Source organism: Neomonachus schauinslandi, chromosome 4 (genome assembly GCF_002201575.2).
Source record: "Neomonachus schauinslandi chromosome 4, ASM220157v2, whole genome shotgun sequence".
In the NCBI taxonomy this organism is placed as follows: domain Eukaryota; kingdom Metazoa; phylum Chordata; class Mammalia; order Carnivora; family Phocidae; genus Neomonachus; species Neomonachus schauinslandi.
This window is the reverse complement of record NC_058406.1, coordinates 49,955,021-49,975,537: the sequence shown is the minus strand read 5'-3', so window position 1 is coordinate 49,975,537 and position 20,517 is coordinate 49,955,021. Positions and strand designations below refer to the sequence as shown.

Sequence of the window (20,517 nt, the reverse complement as noted above, 5' to 3'; positions counted from 1 at the left end):
GCTGGTCATGATCCATTAACAGTAATGGAAATATAATAGATAATACCCTGCTTAAAAACAAACACAGTAGAATAGAAAAATAATAGCGCATTGCACATAGTGAGGTTAAAAATTGCTTTGGTGAGCTTTTTTCCCCCTAATTTTTGTATGAGTACATGCACATATGCATGTCCATACTGGATTTTGATACAAAATGAATTGGTACCATGCATATATTTTGGAACAGATGAAGGGCAAATGCTAAGTATTGTCCAAGAATTCCTTCTTTTGAGGTCTTATTCTAAATAAGAGGAGGAAATCTTGGCCTACGGACATCTTCTAACTTGAAAGAGGCAAGGTTTAGGAAAGGATGTGCCATGAAGTGAAAGCTAGCAATCTGCTTGAAGGCCCTTTCACAACTTTATTGCAATAGCATTTATAGACAGCTGGTCTGAGAGATTCCAGTGGAGAGTAAAGCAGCTGAGAAGTATCTGAAGTGGTAAGGGTCTTTTTATTATGGACAATAGAACAAGAAAGAAAAGGCCACCGTGTTACTTGGATGAAGTGATCGGCTAAATAAAGCTACAGAAACCAGGCAGTAGATTTATGTGATATAGTGACACAGCCTTGCAGCTATGACATTTTTCTCTCTTTCTACTTCTTCAACCGCTATATCACTTCTGCACTATTTCACCAGTTCTTTTTTCATTTCTTCAGCCTACTTTTTTATTGAACTGGTTTTGTAACCTTAAATCAACAAGTCATCCATCCACCCACCTACCTATTGATCCAACAAATAGTTTCTGACTGTTCAGCATGTACTGACTATTGATCCAACAAATAGTTTCTGACTGTTCAGCATCCATCCACCCACCTACCTATTAATCCAGCAAATATTTTTTGAGTATTCACCATGTACTGGATACTGTGTTGGAGACTGGTAGCTGGAAACTAGCACAAAGTGATTGTGAAAACTTTAAATGAATGATTATTGGAAACATCAGCAATAGAAAGCATTTATTTGTTTGTTTAATGGAAAGCATTTATACTTTGTACAATTTTTTTTAATGATTAGCATGTATAATTTTTAAAAGTATTTTTAAACAGCTAGTATACTATGCATCAGGCAAATGCAAAGTAAGTAAAAAGCAGAGATTACAATTTTAATACAGTAGAATTCAAGGTACAAAATGAGAAACAGAAGGCAGTTCTTTTTTAAAGTTGATGAGCGATTACTAACCATGAATTTGATATAGTAATTAGGAGTGCTTATATACAGATTTGAAATTGTCAAGTCAAAATTATTAAAAGTACATGGAGATATAAAAACAAAATTAAACCCACCCATTAGTTTCAAGAACATTTGTTTTATTTGTTGACAGGTATATAAGTTGGAGTACACAGTGGTGAATACGCAATGTGGAAGTGGGGGGTGTCAGCTAGGCTCATTCATGTTTGGAGATTGACTTAGATCATTTGATCTAGACTGACTTCTTTTGGGAAGACTGAAATGACTCAGGTGTCTCCGTGTCTCTCTACTTCTATTCTTATCCTCTAGCAGGTTGGCTTGGTCATGTTCTCATACTAATGGCAGAAGTTCAACAGGGGGGCCAAGCTCATTTGTGCAAATGTTTGTCAGGTCTCTGCATCACATTTGCTTATTGGCCAAGACAAGTCACATGGCCAAACTGAGGGGTGGGAATTATGCCTCACCCAACAAAAGGCACACAGGGAGTAAAGAGTAGAGGCCAATAATAGAATCAATTTAACAGGTTAAGTGGACAGAAATAATTAAGTAGACATAATCTGAATGTACTATCAATAAGGACCATTTAAAGATCTGAGTCAAAAGAGGAGAGAGTATACTGTTTTAGCAACTGATAGAACATTTACAATAATTAGGCCACAGGAAAAAATCTTCATAAAATGAAATTCTCTAATCATAACTTAATAAAACTCAAAACTATTTATTAAAGTATTAATAAAAATCTTGAATCACTTGAAAATTAAAAATCACTTTTCTGAATAGTGGGATGAAAGAAGATCAGTTCTTTACTCTGTAGAGTATGTAATAGTGAACAAATGGGATATGGCTCAAGGTGAGCTCACAGTAATACAGTAATGTTAAATGTGTTCATTAACATAAAATAAATATATAAACAGTGCATTAAAAACCATAAGATATCAAGTGCAGGAGGTTTGGATTAATGAAATCTAAAGATTGACTCTTGAATAAAGGCGTAAAATTCTTACCTATTTTAATTGTAAGAAAAAATATTAAATTGAAAATTTTGTATTAGGTGTAGTTTGGTTTGTTGTTTGTTTGCTTGTCTCTTTTCCCATTGATTGAGATTGTTTCACAATTTTCTTTCTGGTCTTAGTATCAGGATAATTATTCTTTTCCTTATGAGTAATTTCTGTAAACAAATGTATAAACAAACAAAAAGCAGAATCAGACCCATAAATACAGAGAACAAATTGATGGTTACCAGAAAGGGTTAAGGGTGGGGGGATGGGCAAAATGGATGAAGGGGAGTGGGAGATACAGGCTTCCAGTTATGGAATGAATGAAGTCACGGGAATAAAAGCCACAGCATAAGGAATATGGTCAGTGATATTGTAATGGTGTTGTATGGTGATAGATGATAGCTACACTTGTGGTGAGCATAGCATAATGTATAAATTCCTTGAATCACTATGTTGTACACCTGAAACTAATGTAATATTGTGTGTTAGCTATACTCAACTGAAAATATTAAAAAAAAAAAAAGTACTTGCAATCAGAAAAAAAGGTGCAGTTTTTGTTGCTACTTATTCTTTTTTTTTTTCAAATTTAGTTAATGCTGTATATTTTGCATTTGAGAAATTTGGTGATAGGAAATTGAAAAGACAAACATTCAAGTGTAAAAAATGTTTAAGACTGTCATATGTATATGTTTCTTTTATGTCTATATTTTTATTTTTTTTTTCCTTTTCATCTATCTCTAAATTGTATGGATTTTCTGTATTTTAGTGTCCTGTAATACCTTATAGACATAAATAATGGGCTATAAGTAAATATATAAAATTATAGATAATAGTATCATAACTCTTAATAAAATTTGAAAGCATAAAAAAGGAAATAAATCAGCATATTTATTTTTAATCATAATTATATTAATTTAATCTTACTTTTCATTCTGACTAAACCGACAGAAAAGGGTATGAATATTAACAGGCAATATACATTTATTTTCAATCTACTGTATTTGTTTTATTGAATACTTTTTTCTCAGGAAGGAGACCGCCTAAGTGATGAAGATCTGTACAAATTTCTTGCTGATATGAGAAGGCCATCTTCTGTTTTACGGCGACTAAGACCTATTACAGGTATTTTAAAATTTTGAGTAGACATTAATACAACCCTTATCATCACTAATATGTCCTATTGTTGGTAATTATGCATTCCTTTTTTCACTTATCTAACCCATCTATCTTTCTTTGCCCAGTGCTTGTCAGTCTTCTTCATTTTATTATTCTCTTCTCATGGTCTTAACAGTTTGTATGCAAGATTCAGTACTTTTGATAATTTGAGTACTGAAATGTGAATGATGAATAATATCATGGCTTAAAATTATTTTTTAGAGGAAAGAAAATGTACATAGAATGGTAAATATTCAGAAACAGATTCATATAATCAGAGCAAACCATTCCAGAGTAAAAAAAGTTCCAATTAAATCACTCATCTTTCAGAATGTTGCCTTGTTTTATGCTAGATGCCTCTGTTTCTGTTTTTTCTTTCTTTCTTTTGCTTCTTTCTTTCTTCTCATTCATTCATTTGGTAGGCATTTATTATTTTACATGTAATTATGTCTGTATCAGTAATTTATAACTTCTTGCAAAAATGTGATCTAAATCCTTCCAGGAACATTTTTACATGAAGTTTTTATTATGTTTACATTGTTTTTATAATATGTTTTTATATGCAGCTCAGCTGAAGATAGACATTTCTCCTGCACCTGAAAATCCCCATTATTGCCTAACTCCAGAGCTGCTTCAAGTGAAGCTTTACCCAGACAGTAGGGTTAGGCCTACCAGAGAAATTTTGGAGTTTCCTGCCAGGGATGTCTATGTTCCAAACACTACTTACAGGTAACACATTTTAATTTTAGAGATTTCTGAAATTAGATACTATATATTCTATTATGAAAGTAGAACTAGAATGAAACTCTCCAAAAATCCTTTGTAGCTTTAATTATTCCATTTCTTACTCTATGATTTTACTAAGAGCTGTAATGTATTAAACTTATACTATGTGCCAGGTCAAAGGTCAGCTGTTAATTACCTTACATACATTATCTTATTTAATCCTCACAGCTTGAGGTAGGTATTACCTTCATTTTAAAAGTGAGTAAAGGGATGGAGAGGTCAAGTATCCTTCATTCAGTGTGGTGGAGCTAGCACTGGAAGTGTGGGCTGTGAGATTAAAACATTTGAACTCCCAGTTACGATATTTCCTCAGATGTTCTTATTAGCAGAGTCTAGCGTTCCATAGGAACCAGACTTATGTGGCTGCAGTGTGGTCCAGCAACTAATCAACAGTGTTTACTGATCCACTACTCAGAATACTTGGCACGAGGTTGTTGAATAGGCTTTCCAGGCTGACCACTCCATAACTCTAAGGGTTCGTTTACTTATACTCCTTATGAATGAAGCCCCTTCATTTGTGAGTGCCTAGCCCATGACTTGACATTGGGATAGCCAGAAGGGCAGCTCAGATGTAAGATTCCAGCCCAGACTTCCCCATCTTAGTATTTTTCACCACCAAGTTATGTAGTTTCTGAGGCCAAAATTTTTGGAATCAAAGTGATTTCTCTCCTTTTCTTACTCCTCACATTTACTCCTCAAACAAGTTTTATAGGCTCTGCTTTCAAAATGTATCCCAAATCCCATAGTTCTTACCTTCTCCAAAGATTTTTTACTTATTTGAGAGAGAGAGAGAGCACGTGAACACACACACCAATGGGGGAAAAGGAGAGGGAGAGGACGAGAAGCAGACTCCCCACTGAGCACAGAGCCCCACATGAGGCTCCTTGTGGGGCTTAATGCAGGGCTCGACTAGGGGCTTCAAGCAGGGCTCAATCCCAGGACCCTGAGATCATGACCTGAGCCCAAGTCAGATGCTTAACTGACTGAGCCACCCAGGCACCCCTCACTCCTTTTAAAACTCTAGGCAAGTCACTATCTAGATCAGCACTGTCAAATAGAAATATAATGGGAGCTACATTTGGAATTTAAAATTTTATAGTTCCCACATTAAAAAAATAAAAAGAAACCAGTGAAATTAATTTTAATTATGTTATTTAACCTAATATACCTAAAATATTATCATTTCAACATGTAATAAATGTAAAAAAGTGTTGAGCTATTTTACTTTTTTTCTTTCCTACAAAACGTCTTCAAAATCAGGTGTGTATTTTATGTTTAAAACACATCTCAATTTCAGATGAGCCACATTTCAAATGCTCAGTTGCTGCATGGGGCTGGAGGTTAGCATATTGGACAGCTTCTGATCTCAGATTTTCTGTACCTTTCTAATTTGATCATCTTCCTTTAACCCTGGCTAAATCAATTCTCAGCATTATCACCAGAGAGATATTTAAATGTTCTCAATCAGATCATTCATTCCTCCATCTAAAATCCTTCGGTGGCTTCCATCATAAGCAGAAAAAATGCTTTTTTTTAATAACAGTCTTTAAGACTCTATATGAGTCTGCGTGTCTTTAACTTCATATCCTACTCTGCTTTGCTCATTTCACTTTAGCCTCAGTGGCCTTTTTACTCATCCTTGAACAAACAAAATTTCATTCTCCCTGAGGCTTTTCCATTTGTTCTTCTCTTTCCCTGACATGTTTTCCCCTATATTTTCATGTGGTTTGGTTCCTTATTCAGACATATCTCTGCTTAAAGGTCACTGCCTAGAGAGGCTCCCTCTCATTACCTTAGGTAAAAAGATCCACTGCTTCTCTCCAATTCTTCACCCTTCTTTGTATTTATTATCTAGCATCACATTATGTAGTTATATGATCGGGTTTTTTTTGTCTTTTTCATTATAATGTAATTAATGTAAAGGGCAGGGACTTGTCTGTTTCCGTTATCACTTTATTTCCAGCATCTAGAATAGTATGTTAGCACACAGGCACCACACAATAAACATTTATTCATTGAGTTGAGAAATAAGGAACTGGACAGTGGTATGAGAGTGGGATTTAGAGTCATAGAATTAGGGCTGTGATTTCTGACTCCACTATGCACTATTTGGTGACTTAAGACAATTTACTTAATATATTGGCCACTCAGTTTTCTTATTAATAAAATGTGAGGTCATAATTATACCTGCCTTCTCTTGTGAGGGTACAGAGTACAAAACACTGCATGTAACTGGCACTTAGTGTGAGTAAAATTTCTGCAAGTTAGGCTAAAGAAAATATATATTGCTTTTAAAAGAAATAAGGTATTATGAAATTATTCTTCTATAAATTATATATTTAAGTACTTACAAGCACATGGAATAAAGAAGTGATTATATAATCCAAAATTTGTATGAAACCATTTTGAGGTTATCAACTGGACCTCTTACCTAGTACAGGAATCTCATCCAGAGCATCCCTAACTTGTATTTATCTATCTTGCCTCTGCTTGGATTATTTCAGAGATAGAGAAAGTAGAAATCGGGGTCTTGAAATGGTCTTTTCTTTTATTTTCCACTTGTTTTTGTTACTTACATATTTATATATATATTTTTTAAAAAGAATTGTATGAATCAAAAACTAATGATGTAATGTATGGTGATTAGCATAACATAATAAAAAAAGATACAAAGAATTGTATGAATATACTTAAAGTTCGTGTAAGTACTGTAGGCTTAAAATTAAAAACAGAGGTCCTTCATCTTATTCCTACCAGCCTTTCCCTACTTCGATGTCTAATTTTCAGTGCCAATCACTGGTAACTCTTTTTGCTCCTTCTTTTGGTATTTTATTCTTTGTTTTCTAAACAACATATTAATGCTACTATTTCTTGATTCTTGTTCAATTTTAAATATCCATTTATTGTTATATTAGGTGAAGATTTAACTCTTACATCTTCCTTCCTAAAAATACATGTACTTGCATAAATTCAGAAAAAAATACATCTACTTGTCATCTCTTCCATATGTATATTCCAGTTTTTCATTAAATCAGTGTTAATTTTTTTTACCTATTTGTGATTCTTATGTAACTAGTTTTGCAGTGGAGCCATGAAGATTACTATGATTTTATTCCTGCATTTGATTTATAAAGCTTTTTATATTCCTGAAATAGTTATATTATTTAGTTTCCCTACTTTTCTGTGTGTTATTGCTAAAATTCTCTAAAGCTTCTTGCAATACAGCAAAATACATCAGATAATCATTTCCTGTCTTGCAGCTTCCTTAGTTCCCCTTGCAACTAAATTGTAAGTGTGGCCAAGGGAGTTTCCGAGGCTCGCTAGGCTTACTGTACAGTTGTCATCTTGGAGCCTGTTTACCATGATCCTGGAAATTCTCTTTGCATTTCTTTTGCTATGGAGTCTTTATTTCCTGTATATTGTTCTTTCTTGTTTTACTCATTTTACTGACAGCCTTCAGTAACTTCCTGAAACAGGGTGTATGGGAGTAAATTTTCTGAGACTTTTACATCTGAAAGTATGTTTATTTTACCTTTACTCCAGAATTACTGATTTTGCTGGATATAATATTCTTTTTTTTTTTTTTTTTTATAATCTTCTGCATCAATCATGGGAGATGAGGAGGCAAAGTATTTTTTTTTTTTAAGATTTTATTTATTTATTTGAGAGAGAGAGAATGAGAGAGAGAAAGCACATGAGAGGGGGGAGGGTCAGAGGGAGAAGCAGACTCCCCGCCGAGCAGGGAGCCCGATGCGGGACTCGATCCCGGGACTCCAGGATCATGACCTGAGCCGAAGGCAGTGGCTTAACCAACTGAGCCACCCAGGCGCCCTGGATATAATATTCTAAGTTGTAAATTATTTTCTGTCAGGATTTTGAAAACATGACACAACTGTCTTCTGGCTTTAAGTGATACTTTTGAGTGGTCCAATATACTTTTTTTTCCCAAAGATTTTATTTATTTGAGAAAGAGATATAGAAAAAAAGAGAGAGGATGTGAGCATGAGCGGGGGCAGAGAGGCAGAGAGGGAGAAGCAGACTCCCCGCTGAGCAGGGTGCCCGATGCGGGGCTCGATCCCAGGACCCTGAGATCATGACCTGAGCCGAAGGCAGATGCTTAACGACTGAGCCACACAGGTGCCCCCCCAGTATACTTCTGATTGCTAATCCTTTGTTGGTATCTTTTCCTTTTTTGGGTTTTTTTTTTTTTTTTTACCCCCGGTGTTCTGAACTTTCATGTGATGTGCTGATATGATAACATTTATTTAGTGCTTTATAGTATTTCATTTAAATTGTTTTCATTTAAATTAATTTATTCAGTCTCAGAAGAATCTTATAAATTATATAATTCTGGCAGAATTGTTACTTACCTTTTATTTACTATAAATAAGAGATAAGAAACTTATCGGGACTTGAACCCAGGTCTTATTTTCTGTATTCTTCATCCTTTGGTATGATAGTACATCCAGCATTTATAGTTATTGACAATATGAATAAAATTAAAATTTCTTATTGCTAGATAATTGATTGCTACATTTTTATTAAAGCAGGCAGAACACCTTTATTTATCTTATTATTTGCCTCAAAATGTGCCTCATTATTTATCCTTGTCTAATAATTTTTTTAATGCCTTATAATTGAGCTAAGAATAACAGTTGATAGAAATGGCATCCTAGGGTATTATGTATATGAAGGGCCGGAAGAGCAAATCTAGACATGTTTTAGGACTTGAATGGAAGTTGGGTAGAGAGCTTATCTCAAGTGAGAAGACATCTTACTGAATGAGGTAGCCTATTGTTTTCTCTCAATTATGTATCCAGGTTTAATCCAGTTTTACTCTGGGGAAGAAGAAAAAGTTAACACACCAAAAGATTTAAGTGGACTTTATAAAGTATAAATTAGCATGGTTTTACTGTATGAGCTTATAGAAATTAAGCCTGAGCCACCCAGGCGCCCCTATTTTCTATTTTGGCAGTAAACTTTTCAGGTATAAGAATGAATTCATAGCTAATTAGTTTGAGAATGATCTGGAGAGTCTTTTAATGCATCTCAGTGCCTTTGGCTTGGACTGTATCTAAATACTCTATTAATTAAAGAGTTGATACTCATCCCAAGCATTATTAGTGAAAGTAACATTGTAGGCAAAAAATGATTCATTAAATGTGTAAAGAAGAACTGTCTTCTCTCAAGAGTGAGCAGTTTATTCCCAGAGAATAGTAGAACTAGCTAAACTTATCAATAAGATTAGGTTTATTTCTATTAAACGTTTATTGAAAACAAATACTGCTTTAGGTTCTAATATTTTTCATCAAAATAAATTGGTTTCAGGTTAGAATTTTATATAATCTTTTTAATCTTATGTATTGCCTTTAAGGATCTCATGTAAAATGCTTTAACTCATTAACAAACATTGTAGATTGTAATATAGGATGTCAAGTTTGCTAAGTTTCTTAGGGTACAGAAAGGATCATAGTGCTTTGTTAGTAATAGGTGAAAACTGTTGAAGCAAGAAGGATACATTGTTTAAGAAAGAGATTAATAGGGCGCATGGGTGGCTCATTTGGTTAAGCGACTGCCTTCGGCTCAGGTCATGATCCTGGAGTCCCTGGATCGAGTCCCGCATCGGGCTCCCTGCTCGGCAGGGAGCCTGCTTCTGCCTCTGACCCTCCCCCCTCTCATGTACTCTCTCTCTCTCATTCTCTCTGTCTCAAATAAATAAATAAAATCTTTAAAAAAAAAAAAAGGAAAGAGATTAATAACCTTGTACTGTAAGAGTGTCTTCAAAGAAGTAAAGAAAGTTAGGTACACGAGAACATAGAAGTAGAATTATGGTTTCTATACTTTGTTGATATTTTTCCTGTTGTTACTCGTTGGCCAAAAAAAGTTTCTTTCATTTTTAAAAAAGAATGACTCTAAAGTTGATTGTATGCTTTTTTTTTTTAAACCAATCTCTGAGTTATAAAAAGAAAGAATAGTTTTTGTATTACTTGAAATGATATGACTCTATGCATATTTTATGAAAAATTGGGAAATGGAACCATATTTTGCAACCATATTTAATTTTAGGAATTATCTAAAATTGGAGATTGACTGGTTTTCCTTCTTTTTACATGGGGATAATAAAAGTTCCTATATCTTAGAAATTTGTGAGGATTAAATAAGATAATATATAAAGCTTTTTGCAAAGTGCCTGACACATATTAAATGCTCAAGAGAAGCTGAGTCATTATTATTATTATTGCCTTTATTAGATTACATTTATCCAAGCATTACACAACTGGAGAGAGAATAGTTTGAAAGCATAGGGATTCTGGGCTTTTGGGGTATAATTAGATAAGAAAATGATTTTAAAACGGGGGTTATCAAAGTTAATAGTAGCCTGCTTTGTATTATTACTTGAGCCTTCAGTGCCCATGTGACCTGAATATTAAATCATATAGGTTGCTTATTCTACTTAATACTTTTAAAAAATTTTAGTCTCATGGACAGCTAATATTTTTAGGAATTTATAGTTTGTTTAAAAAAAAAATAACCTTGGGGCACCTGGGTGACTGTCAGTTAAGCGTCTGCCTTCGACTCGGGTCATGATCTCGGGGTTCTGGGATCGAGCCCCGCATTGGGCTTCCTGCTCAGTGGGGAGCCTGCTTCTCCCTCTCCCTTTGTCTGCTGCTCTGCCTACTTGTGCTCTCTCTCTCTGTCAAATAAATAAATAAATAAAATCTTTTTTAAAAAAATAAACTTTATCAGGGGTGCCTGGGTGGCTCAGTCATTAAGCATGTGCCTTCGGCTCAGATCATGATCTCAGGGTCCTGGGATCGAGCCCCACATCGGGCTCCGTGCTCCGCAGGAAGCCTGCTTCTCCCTCACCCACTCCCCCTGCTTGTGCTCCCTCTCTTGCTGTGTCTCTGTCAAATAAATAAGTAAAATCTTAAAAACAAACAAAAAAAACCTTTATCGTATCTAGAAAATCTCGCATAGAAATAATTCTAGAATGACAAAAGGGGGATGTATGAAACTTCATCAGAAATCAGCTAACATACAGATATCATAAAATATTTGCATAAGTTTCCATATATATTTGCCAACTAAATTGTTGCTGGATTACAATAGTATTCTTCTAACCCAGTTTGAATTCTTTTTCTTTTTAACCTTTTAAGGAATGTTTCACGGTAAACCATAATTTTAGGTAATACACACTAGTGGTCATTATGCAAACCTGTATGTGTACATTTTCGCAGTGAATAATGTTTAAAAAAAAAAAAAGGTGACGTTGACACTGAGACTCCTTGTACTTTCTATACCATCATTATTTCATTAACTGTGTAGTAACCTGCATAGAACCAGTATGATTAGCTGACATTCCAGAGGGATCACATTTGTAACTGAAAAAACAAGAAATTTAAGCATTTTTAATATGGGTTTTAAGAAAATATTTGCACAGGGGCGCCTGGGTGGCTCAGTCGTTAAGCGTCTGCCTTCGGCTCCGGTCATGATCCCAGGGTCCTGGGATTGAGCCCCACATCGGGCTTCCTGCTCGGCGGGAAGCCTGCTTCTCCCTCTCCCACTTCTCCTGCTTGTGTTCCCTCTCTCACCGTGTCTCTCTCTGTCCTATAAATAAATAAATAAAATCTTTTTTTTTTTTTAAAGATTTATTTATTTATTTTTTTTATTTGAGAGAGAGTGAGTGAGAAACAGCATGAGAGGGGAGAGGGTCAGAGGGAGAAGAAGGCTCCCTGCTGAGCCGGGAGCCCAATGTGGGACTCGATCCCAGGACTCCGGGCTCATGACCTGAGCCTAAGGCAGTCGCTTAACCAACTGAGCCACGCAGGGGCCCTAAATAAATAAAATCTTAAAAAAAAAAAAAAATGAAATAAGTAAAAATTTAAAAAAAAAAGAAAATATTTGCACATTGTGGGGCGCCTGAGTGGCTCAATCGGTTGAGCATCTGTCTTCGGCTCAGGTCATGATCCCAGGGTCCTGGGATTGAGCCCCGCATCGGGCTCCCTGTTCGGCGGGGAGCCTGCTTCTCCCTCTTCCTCTGCCTGCCACTCTGCCTACTTGTGCTCTCTCTCTCTCTGTCAGATAAATAAATAAAATCTTTAAAAAAGGGGGGGCACCTGGGTGGCTCAGTCGTTGGGCGTCTGCCTTCGGCTCAGGTCATGATCCTGGGGTCCTGGGTTCGAACCCCGCATCGGGCTCCCTGCTCTGTGGGAGGCCTGCTTCTCCCTCTCCCCCTCCCCCTGCTTGTGTTCCCTCTCTAGCTGTGTCTCTCTCTGTCAAATAAATAAATAAAATCTTAAAAAAAAAAATTTGCACAGTATTTATTTTTAGTACAAAGTTTGAATGTATTTTAAAGAGTCTCATGCGGTAAAAATTTTAAAATATTATTGTCTGAATGAATGGATGTGATTGAAGCAAACATTAGGCTGACGTGAGAAAACAGGTTAAAAAGAACTATATTCTGAAAATGACAGATTTCCTATCACTTAACACTTTTACCTCCAATATTTATGGTTATTATCAGACAATGTAGAAAAAAGCTGTCTAAAAAGGTATTCATGTAAAAAATATATATGTTTAAGTTGTTATTTTTTGTATTTTTAAAAAACATGGTTTTAAAGAAATTATTGTGATTTCCCAAAGACATTTAAAAAAAGTCTCTTATTAAGCTATACCTAAAATTAGAGATTTTTGTATTTAAATAACCCCCCCCCCCCCCACACACACACACATTGATGGTTCACTTGTTTTTGTAGAGTGTTAATCCAGGAGAGACCTGGTCTTTTCAAATCCTCTATAGGGGTGAATGAAGGCACACAGATAATATGGTAGTTCGTAGCTAATGTCATGCATTTCTTATTGTGCCAAACAAATGAAGATTATTTACATTAAATGCTTGCTTTATCAAGGAAATAGTTATCACAGTATCATAGAAAAAATACTAGTGCAGTTGTTACATTAAGATAACCAAATAGGGCACCTGGGTGGCTCAGTCGATTAAGCAACTGTCTTTGACTCAGGCCATGATCCCAGGGTCCAGGGTTCTGGGCCGTGTCAGGCTCCCTGCTCAGCCGGGAGTCTCCTTCTCCCTCTACCCCTTACCCCTGCTTGTGCTCTCTCTGTTTCTTGCTCTCTCTCTCAAATAAAATATTTAAAATAAAAAGATAACCAAATAATAGTAGTGGGGAAAACTTTTTTATTGAGTATCTGAAATCATCTGAAAGTTAGATACTGGATTGTGTGTAATGTTATTCGTGTTCCAGATTTGTACTTGACTTCCACTGTTGAATTCGAGTTATAAAGATCAAGGTATAATCTAATTGAGCAAATGCTGTGTGTTTGGTTTTTAAGAGCTGCGTCACATGTCATTCTGTTCTTAGTGAGATTGTTAGGATTGGCCTCTTTTCCAGAGTTTCCTTAGTTGTAATCACCTACTGAACTTTCATCTTTGTTTTTCTTCCAATTTTTAGAAAGATGGTATCTAGCAAATATTGTGTTACTAAGAATATAAGAATGAATGCAGTGGTTCAGACCTGGTAACAGTGTAAGAAACAAAATGAAGGGGCGCCTGGGTGACTCAGTCGGTCAAGTGTCTGCCTTTGGCTCAGGTCATGATCCCGGTGTCCTGGGATCCAGCCCCACATCGGGCTCCCTGCTCAGCGGGGCGTCTGCTTCTCCCTCTCGCTCTGCCTTTCCTCCCCAGCTTGTGCTCTCTCTCTCTCTCTCCCTCTCTCAAATACATAAATAAATAAATAAGAAACAAAATGTAAAGACGCCATTCATTTTGATCTGGACCTTGGTTAGCATTTAGGACTATGCCCCATACATCTCTTAATAATCCTTAGTAAACTTGTAGGTTTACTAATCTGAATATAGTCTTAAACTTTTTATAATGGGAAATTACAAACATATACAAATGTAAATAGAATAGTACGGTTAACCTCCATTGTCATTCTTTTTTTCTTTTCAAATTTTTATTTAAATTCTAGTTTGTTAACATAAACTGTTTTTTTATTAAGTAATCTCTGTGCCCAACGTGGGTCTTGAACTCACAACCCTGAGATCAAGAGTCGCATGTTCCACTGACTGAGTCAGCCAGGCTCCCCTCTATTGTTTTATCTATTACTTGTTCCCTTTTTTCTTGTAGTATTTTAAAACAAAGCCTAGTCATTATATCATTTCACATGTCAGTCCTTCAGTATGTTTTTTTTTTATTATGTTATGTTAATTACCATACATTACATCATTAGTTTTTGATGTAGTGTTCCACGATTCATTGTTTGCGTGTAACACCCAGTGCCCCATTCAGTACGTGCCGTCTTTAATACCCATCACCAGGCTAACCCATTCCCCGACCCCCCTTTAGGATGTTTTTCTGAGTGGTTTAATAAGCTTATTACATACTGATTGAATTTTTTCCCTAAACTTTTGTTTCTAGAAACAGATTGGCCAGTCAAAAGTAAATGTATACTGCTTATATTATGACCCATGTAATTCATGATTCTTGAACTAGGTCATATTATGATAGATCTTGCTTTGGGCTTGGGTTCTTAAAATTTTTTTTGTCACGGTACACTTGCAGTCTTGTGACTCCTATGATTCTCTTTTTTGGAATAATGTTTTTAAATGCATAAAATAAAGTACATAGAATAACAAAAGAAATCAATTACATTGAATTATAATTATTGAGATATTAAAGTTCTGATGCAAGTTTCTTTATTAATGAATTAAAAAATATCTAGCCACAGGTCTAAAAGTTACCATATTTTCTAAGCAGTAATAAGCATGTGACAATATTCTGAGATATCTGCAATAGTTGTGAGACAAAAATATGTATGATTTCTATTAATGACAAATTTTCCTGTATTGCTAATACTGGTATGGGTAGTTTCCTACATTCAAAATCTAAAGAAGTGCAAATTTCAGTGAAAACGAAGGAGTATTTTTCTTCCCATTCAAGTTTATGGTCCCCTGCTTTAGAGAGTGTTAGTTTTTAGTTTTCATGGATGTCTCAAGTTATTGCTACATACTCTGCTGTACTCGTTTTGCCCTAGATATATCACTGTAGGTTTTAGTCTACCTTAATTGATCCTAGTTTTATTTTAACTATAAAAGTTTTTGAGTTGAGAACTCTTGTTTCCTAACATTTTAAGATAGCCACCCATGAATTTTTAGTTAGGGGCTTGTATTTGAATGTGAGGAGTGTTATCTCAGACTCTGAGGGAAGGAGTAAAGTTCCAGGAATGGTAGCAGAATAGGAGAGCAGTTTTGTTCTATCGTGAGAATTAGAATATTTTTAGTTTGGAAAAATTTGTACACATTACATACTTAAAGCGATGTGGAGTGATATCCAAGATCTAGTTTTTACAAGTATATACATTTGCTTAGAATTTTATAGTTCATAAAACCATTCAAATACCCTATTTTCCTTGATTACAACAACCCTATGAAGTAGATTTGGCAAGATTATCATTATTCCCATATATGGGATTTGGAGACTGAGGCTTAGTTGCTTATTTGAAGATAAGTAGTTATAGCCTTACCTCTTTAAGGTTGTAGATGATCACTCTTTTAGATATACCTAATCATTTTGTTAGATCTGTGATTGTTCCCAGGGTTAAACTCATAAGTTTTTCTGTTTGAGATGGCATCCTTGATTTTATATTTTCTAAAACGTCATTGAAACCTGATTTTATAAAGGCACACCATGGGAGGTTGTTAATCCTACTTTCATGACCTTGAACTCAACATTTTACACCAATTGAGTAATTTTGTCCTAGTTGATTTGCCGTGAGAACACTTTGGACTTTGATAAGAAGACCAGCTGTTTGGTCCTTTTTTTTTTTTAATTTTCAAAACTACTGTGTTGGATGGTCACTTAGGAGTACATACATAAACGCAGTGCTGTGGTTGTTAGTGATGGGAAAAATCACAAGGAAATTTGATTGTTTTATAACAGAAGGTGAAATATGTAACAGTGCATATTTGGAATAGGTTTTATAAAGGAGGCAAATAGTAGGAACTCAAATACTGGTTAATGCAAATATTTTTGATTACTGAACAAGCTAGTTGATTTCCATGAGTTATGCTATTAGGAAGAAAAGATACAAGCATGAGAACATGCTGATTATAGAATGACAGAGAATAAACAGGTTATACAAAAATAGGTAACCCCAAAATGAGAAATGTGTATACTTGCTCTCAGTAAAATTTACACTGGTTCAGATTGAACTCTTGGTATAGAAATTTGGCAGTAATTTACTCAAATCAAGTAGATAGACTATCTTTTTGATGCTCTTGGAGCTTTTATTACTATTTTTAACAATTTCTTTTTTAAATTTTTTTTAAAGATTTTATTTATTTGACAGAGAGAGACACAGTAGGAGAGGGAACACTAATAGGGGGAGTGGGAGAGGGAGAAGCAGGCTCCCACTGAGCAGGGAGCCTGATGGCGAGGCTCGGTCCCAGGACCCCGGGATCATGACCTGAGCTGAAGGCAGATGCTTAATGACTGAGCCACCCAGGTGCCCCTCTTTTTAACAATTTCTGTTATGATTTGCCATATATACTTTTCTGTCTTCATTTGCTAAGTGCCAGTTGAGGGGTACAGACAGTACTGCTGCATGGTTTTAGAGGGAGGAGCCCCATTTACAAGGATATTTGTAGAGGAAGTGAGATCATTTATACCTTCAAGTATAAATAGGACCTAGCCAAGTAGAAGGGTGTATAGAGGCATTCTAGACAAATGGAATGGCATTAGGAAAGTATACAGGGGATGTTTAAAAGTAGATAATTTTGATAAGAGCTAAGGGTTTGTGTTGGGCAAGAAATGGTAAAAAAGGTAATTTGGGGGGCACCTGGGTGGCTCAGTCATTACGTGTCTGCCTTTGGTTCAGGTCATGATCCCAGGGTCCTGGGATCAAGCCCCGCATCAGGCTCCCTGCTCAGTGGGAAGCCTGCTTCTCCCTCTCCCACTCCCTCTGCTTGTGTTCCCTCTCTCCCTGTGTCTCTCTTTATCAAATAAATAAAATCTTTAAAAAAACAAAAGGTAATTTGGGGTCAGATTATACAAACTCTTGAATATCTGGAAGACATTTGGATGTTTTCTGTAGGCTTCTGCCCTTCAAATTGGGGTACACATTCTTGCTGTATAGGGTATGCAGGTCCACAGGATAAATATAACACACCTTCCAGGAATATCACTTTTTAGAAGATTTGGGGAGGAAATAACTATTTATAAATGAAGATTATAGAGTAGAAAACACTTCACATGCAATTTTAAGATAAATTGTAAGATTTAAGGTAAAATCCTAATAAGATCCTGAAAGAAGTATGGGCTTATATAAAGCCATTTCGTCCTCTAACTCTAGAATTGTAAAGATGTGTTTTCAGTATCCTCAAGCTGTTCTACTCTTTTAATAGACATGTTTGAATGACACAGGTCAAAGTAGTATGTAGCCATTATAAATTTGTTTTAGGAAAATTGAAGGAAGATAGACCTAAACTTAGGAGACGAGGCAGGAGACTATTCAGATAGTTTAAAATTCAGGTTAAGAGCAGGTCTTGGTAGGGTAGAAAGCATATCATATTAGCAGTCTTTTCAAAAGAAGATTGTATTCAATATAGTGGCTTATGATACAGGAGCAGTGGTTCACAAAGTTAAGTAAAAAGGCCAAGATGTCTCCCAGGTTTTAAGCTTGGATGACTGGAAGTGTGGTGGTGCCATTAATGGGTATACAGAGGTAAGGAAGAGTTTGATGGGGTGTAGAAATGGGGGCAGGACCAGCAGAGGTGGCAGGGCTTTGATGAATTTATTTGATATGTTGAATTTGAGGAGACTGTAGGTTATCAAAAGGAGGAATGGCAGATAGGCAATGTAAGAAGGAACTGGAGAGAGATCTGGGAATAATATGTAAATTTGGGAACTTTACTCATGGAACATAGATGGGTCCATGAGAGTAGATAGAATTTCTGAGGGTGAGAGTGGAAGAGATTTTTGAAGATTGTGCATTGGCCCAAATATGTCACATACTATGAGGTAATAGGGCTATAAAAATGGATTCAGGTTAGGGATAATCCTTGGAGAATATAGTCATAGTGTGGAAGCAAAATGAGGGTCAAGTTTGAAAAAGGAATATTGTTTATTAGTAAGTTCGCGGAGAGATCCAAGAGAATGTGGACTGAGGAAAGGCCATTAAATTAGACAATTATGAGTTAGTGGTGTAATTAGAATACTTGGCAAAGGAGTGAGGACAGAAGGACACAATTTGTGAATCGTAAAAAAAATCCTTTCTGTACCAGAATTATCTCTCAATCTGAGCATATTTTATACAGAAAAAACTCACTTAGTACTCCTAAAAGGAACAAAATGAAACATGTTGTGTAAGAATTCTAAAAAACTGAAGAACAAATAGAAGAAGCAATTGGTATATTAAATAATGCATTATTTTGTATTTGAAAGCTTCCAGGTTTTTTTGGAAAAAAAGTCATTATGGTATTCTGGCTCTAAAAAGTCAATTTTGACAGTTTGGCTGTGGTTTTAAAAGCTAAAACTTATTCTTTTGTACTTTATTGGAACAAGATATTTATGTAGGATCCACATAGATCATACATATTTAACATGTCATATATGTAAAATACATGACGTTGAGTAATTTAAAATACATAATGCTGAGTATTTTTTGACTAAGGTGAGTCACTATATAACTTAGGTACTGTATTCTTTAAAAGCTAGATTTAATTCAAAATTTTATTTCTATTTGGTAGTTTCTTTAAAAAACTTATTTAAAAAATACTGATAAGTAATATTTTTATGATAAAAAGATTTGTATTTAGTAATCCTTGAGGGTTAGAATTCAGATTTTTAAAATGAGAAAAATTGTAATCATTCTTTTATCACATGTCATTAAAAAACTACAAGAATTTAAATTTCTATATTTTAAGGGAGTGAGTCTTTATTGAATTTGGAAACATACATACACATCTGTCAGGCTATTTAAACATTCAATAACTTGTTATGATTTTTACTTCTATTTGACACCTACACATAAGTATTAGACTCATACCATGTCCACGGGGAATAAATTATTAAAGTTGAGGCCACAGATATTTTCATTCTCATTATATTCTGACAAGATCCCTTTAAAATTTTCACAATATTAAGTGTTAAAATATATAAAAGGTATACAGTATATAGATAAGTTAACAAATATGTTAAGATACAGTGATGCGTGATATTAAGGTCAATATGACCTAGTAATCATGATCTACTGCATTTGTTTAAGACAGTTAACCTCTTTTAACACAGTATTTTATCCTGCTTCATTTGACTTCATAAATAAAGCATACCAAACATTTATTTCAGATTATTTGGTAGCAAAATGAAGCATCAGTTTTAAAATTAGTATTAATAGATTTTCATATGTACTCTGCACTGACTGAATTTTAACTTTGAAATTAATAATATTACAGCATTTAGGAAATATTATCAGTCTTTTAGTTTATTCAAGTTCAGAATTTTAGCAAGAAAATTAATTTTTTAAGCTGAGCAAGTTATGAAATTAGCCTACATGATGACTCTTAAAATAAAAGTCCTTGTAAATTTTTTATTTAAGAAATGACTTAATAATTCACCCATTGGGTAAAATTCAGATTGTGACTACATAAAATTGGTTCTCACATCACAAACCATATGAATAAATGATATCATAAGAATTTTGATTGGGAAAGATAAATGGTATTCTTTGAGGTGATTTGACGATATGTTTACTTTTAACTTGATAGTGACTTTAAAAAAGAATCTATTTCTGAAGGCTTCTGTTAGGGATTTAATACCAGATTCTTAAACCACAGTAACTTCAGATGAGTTTAATGTTTAATTTGTTGGCTTTTTAATTTGTCTCAGTTCATTCAGAGCTTTCTGAATCTGTTGGATGGATCAACATTTTAGTTGATTTGACAGAGTATAACCTTCCATTTTGAGACTTCCAGCATATTCCTCTTCTCCTCTCTGGCTTAGTTTTTGCTCTTGGCTTGTTATATTTACCATTCAGGTTGTTTTCCCCACAAACATTGTGCCACCACCAGCCTCCTAAAGAAGACAGTGCATTTCATGAATACAAACTCATGTAGTTACTGTTACTACATTTCCCCATGAGTACATCTTCACTTCTTACAAATACGATAGTATTGTATGCATAGTGCATGTATCCCACTTTTTTTTTTTTAAAGATTTTATTTATTTATTTGAGAGAGAGAGAATGAGAGAGACAGAGAGCACATGAGAGGGGGAAGGGTCAGAGGGAGAAGCAGGCTCCCCGCCGAGCAGGGAGCCGATGCGGGACTCGATCC

The 20,517-nt window shown here is 35.0% G+C and overlaps 2 protein-coding genes across 2 annotated transcripts in view; one reads left to right on the top strand and one right to left on the bottom strand.

The window, feature by feature from the left end:
• The window catches only part of DOCK7 (dedicator of cytokinesis 7), a 217,678-nt gene that overhangs the window by 69,364 nt on the left and 127,797 nt on the right, over positions 1 to 20,517 (top strand). Inside the window, exons 13-14 of the mRNA XM_044914530.1 lie at positions 3,255 to 3,348; positions 3,948 to 4,110. Coding sequence (XP_044770465.1) covers positions 3,255 to 3,348; positions 3,948 to 4,110 — 257 coding nt within the window. The remainder of the gene's footprint in view (positions 1 to 3,254; positions 3,349 to 3,947; positions 4,111 to 20,517) is intronic.
• The window catches only part of ANGPTL3 (angiopoietin like 3), a 15,755-nt gene continuing 9,416 nt past the window's right edge, over positions 14,179 to 20,517 (bottom strand). The window contains exons 7-8 of the mRNA XM_021679995.1: positions 19,827 to 20,257; positions 14,179 to 14,190 (exon numbers count right to left, since the gene is read on the bottom strand). Coding sequence (XP_021535670.1) covers positions 20,073 to 20,257 — 185 coding nt within the window. The 3' untranslated portion in view covers positions 14,179 to 14,190; positions 19,827 to 20,072. The remainder of the gene's footprint in view (positions 14,191 to 19,826; positions 20,258 to 20,517) is intronic.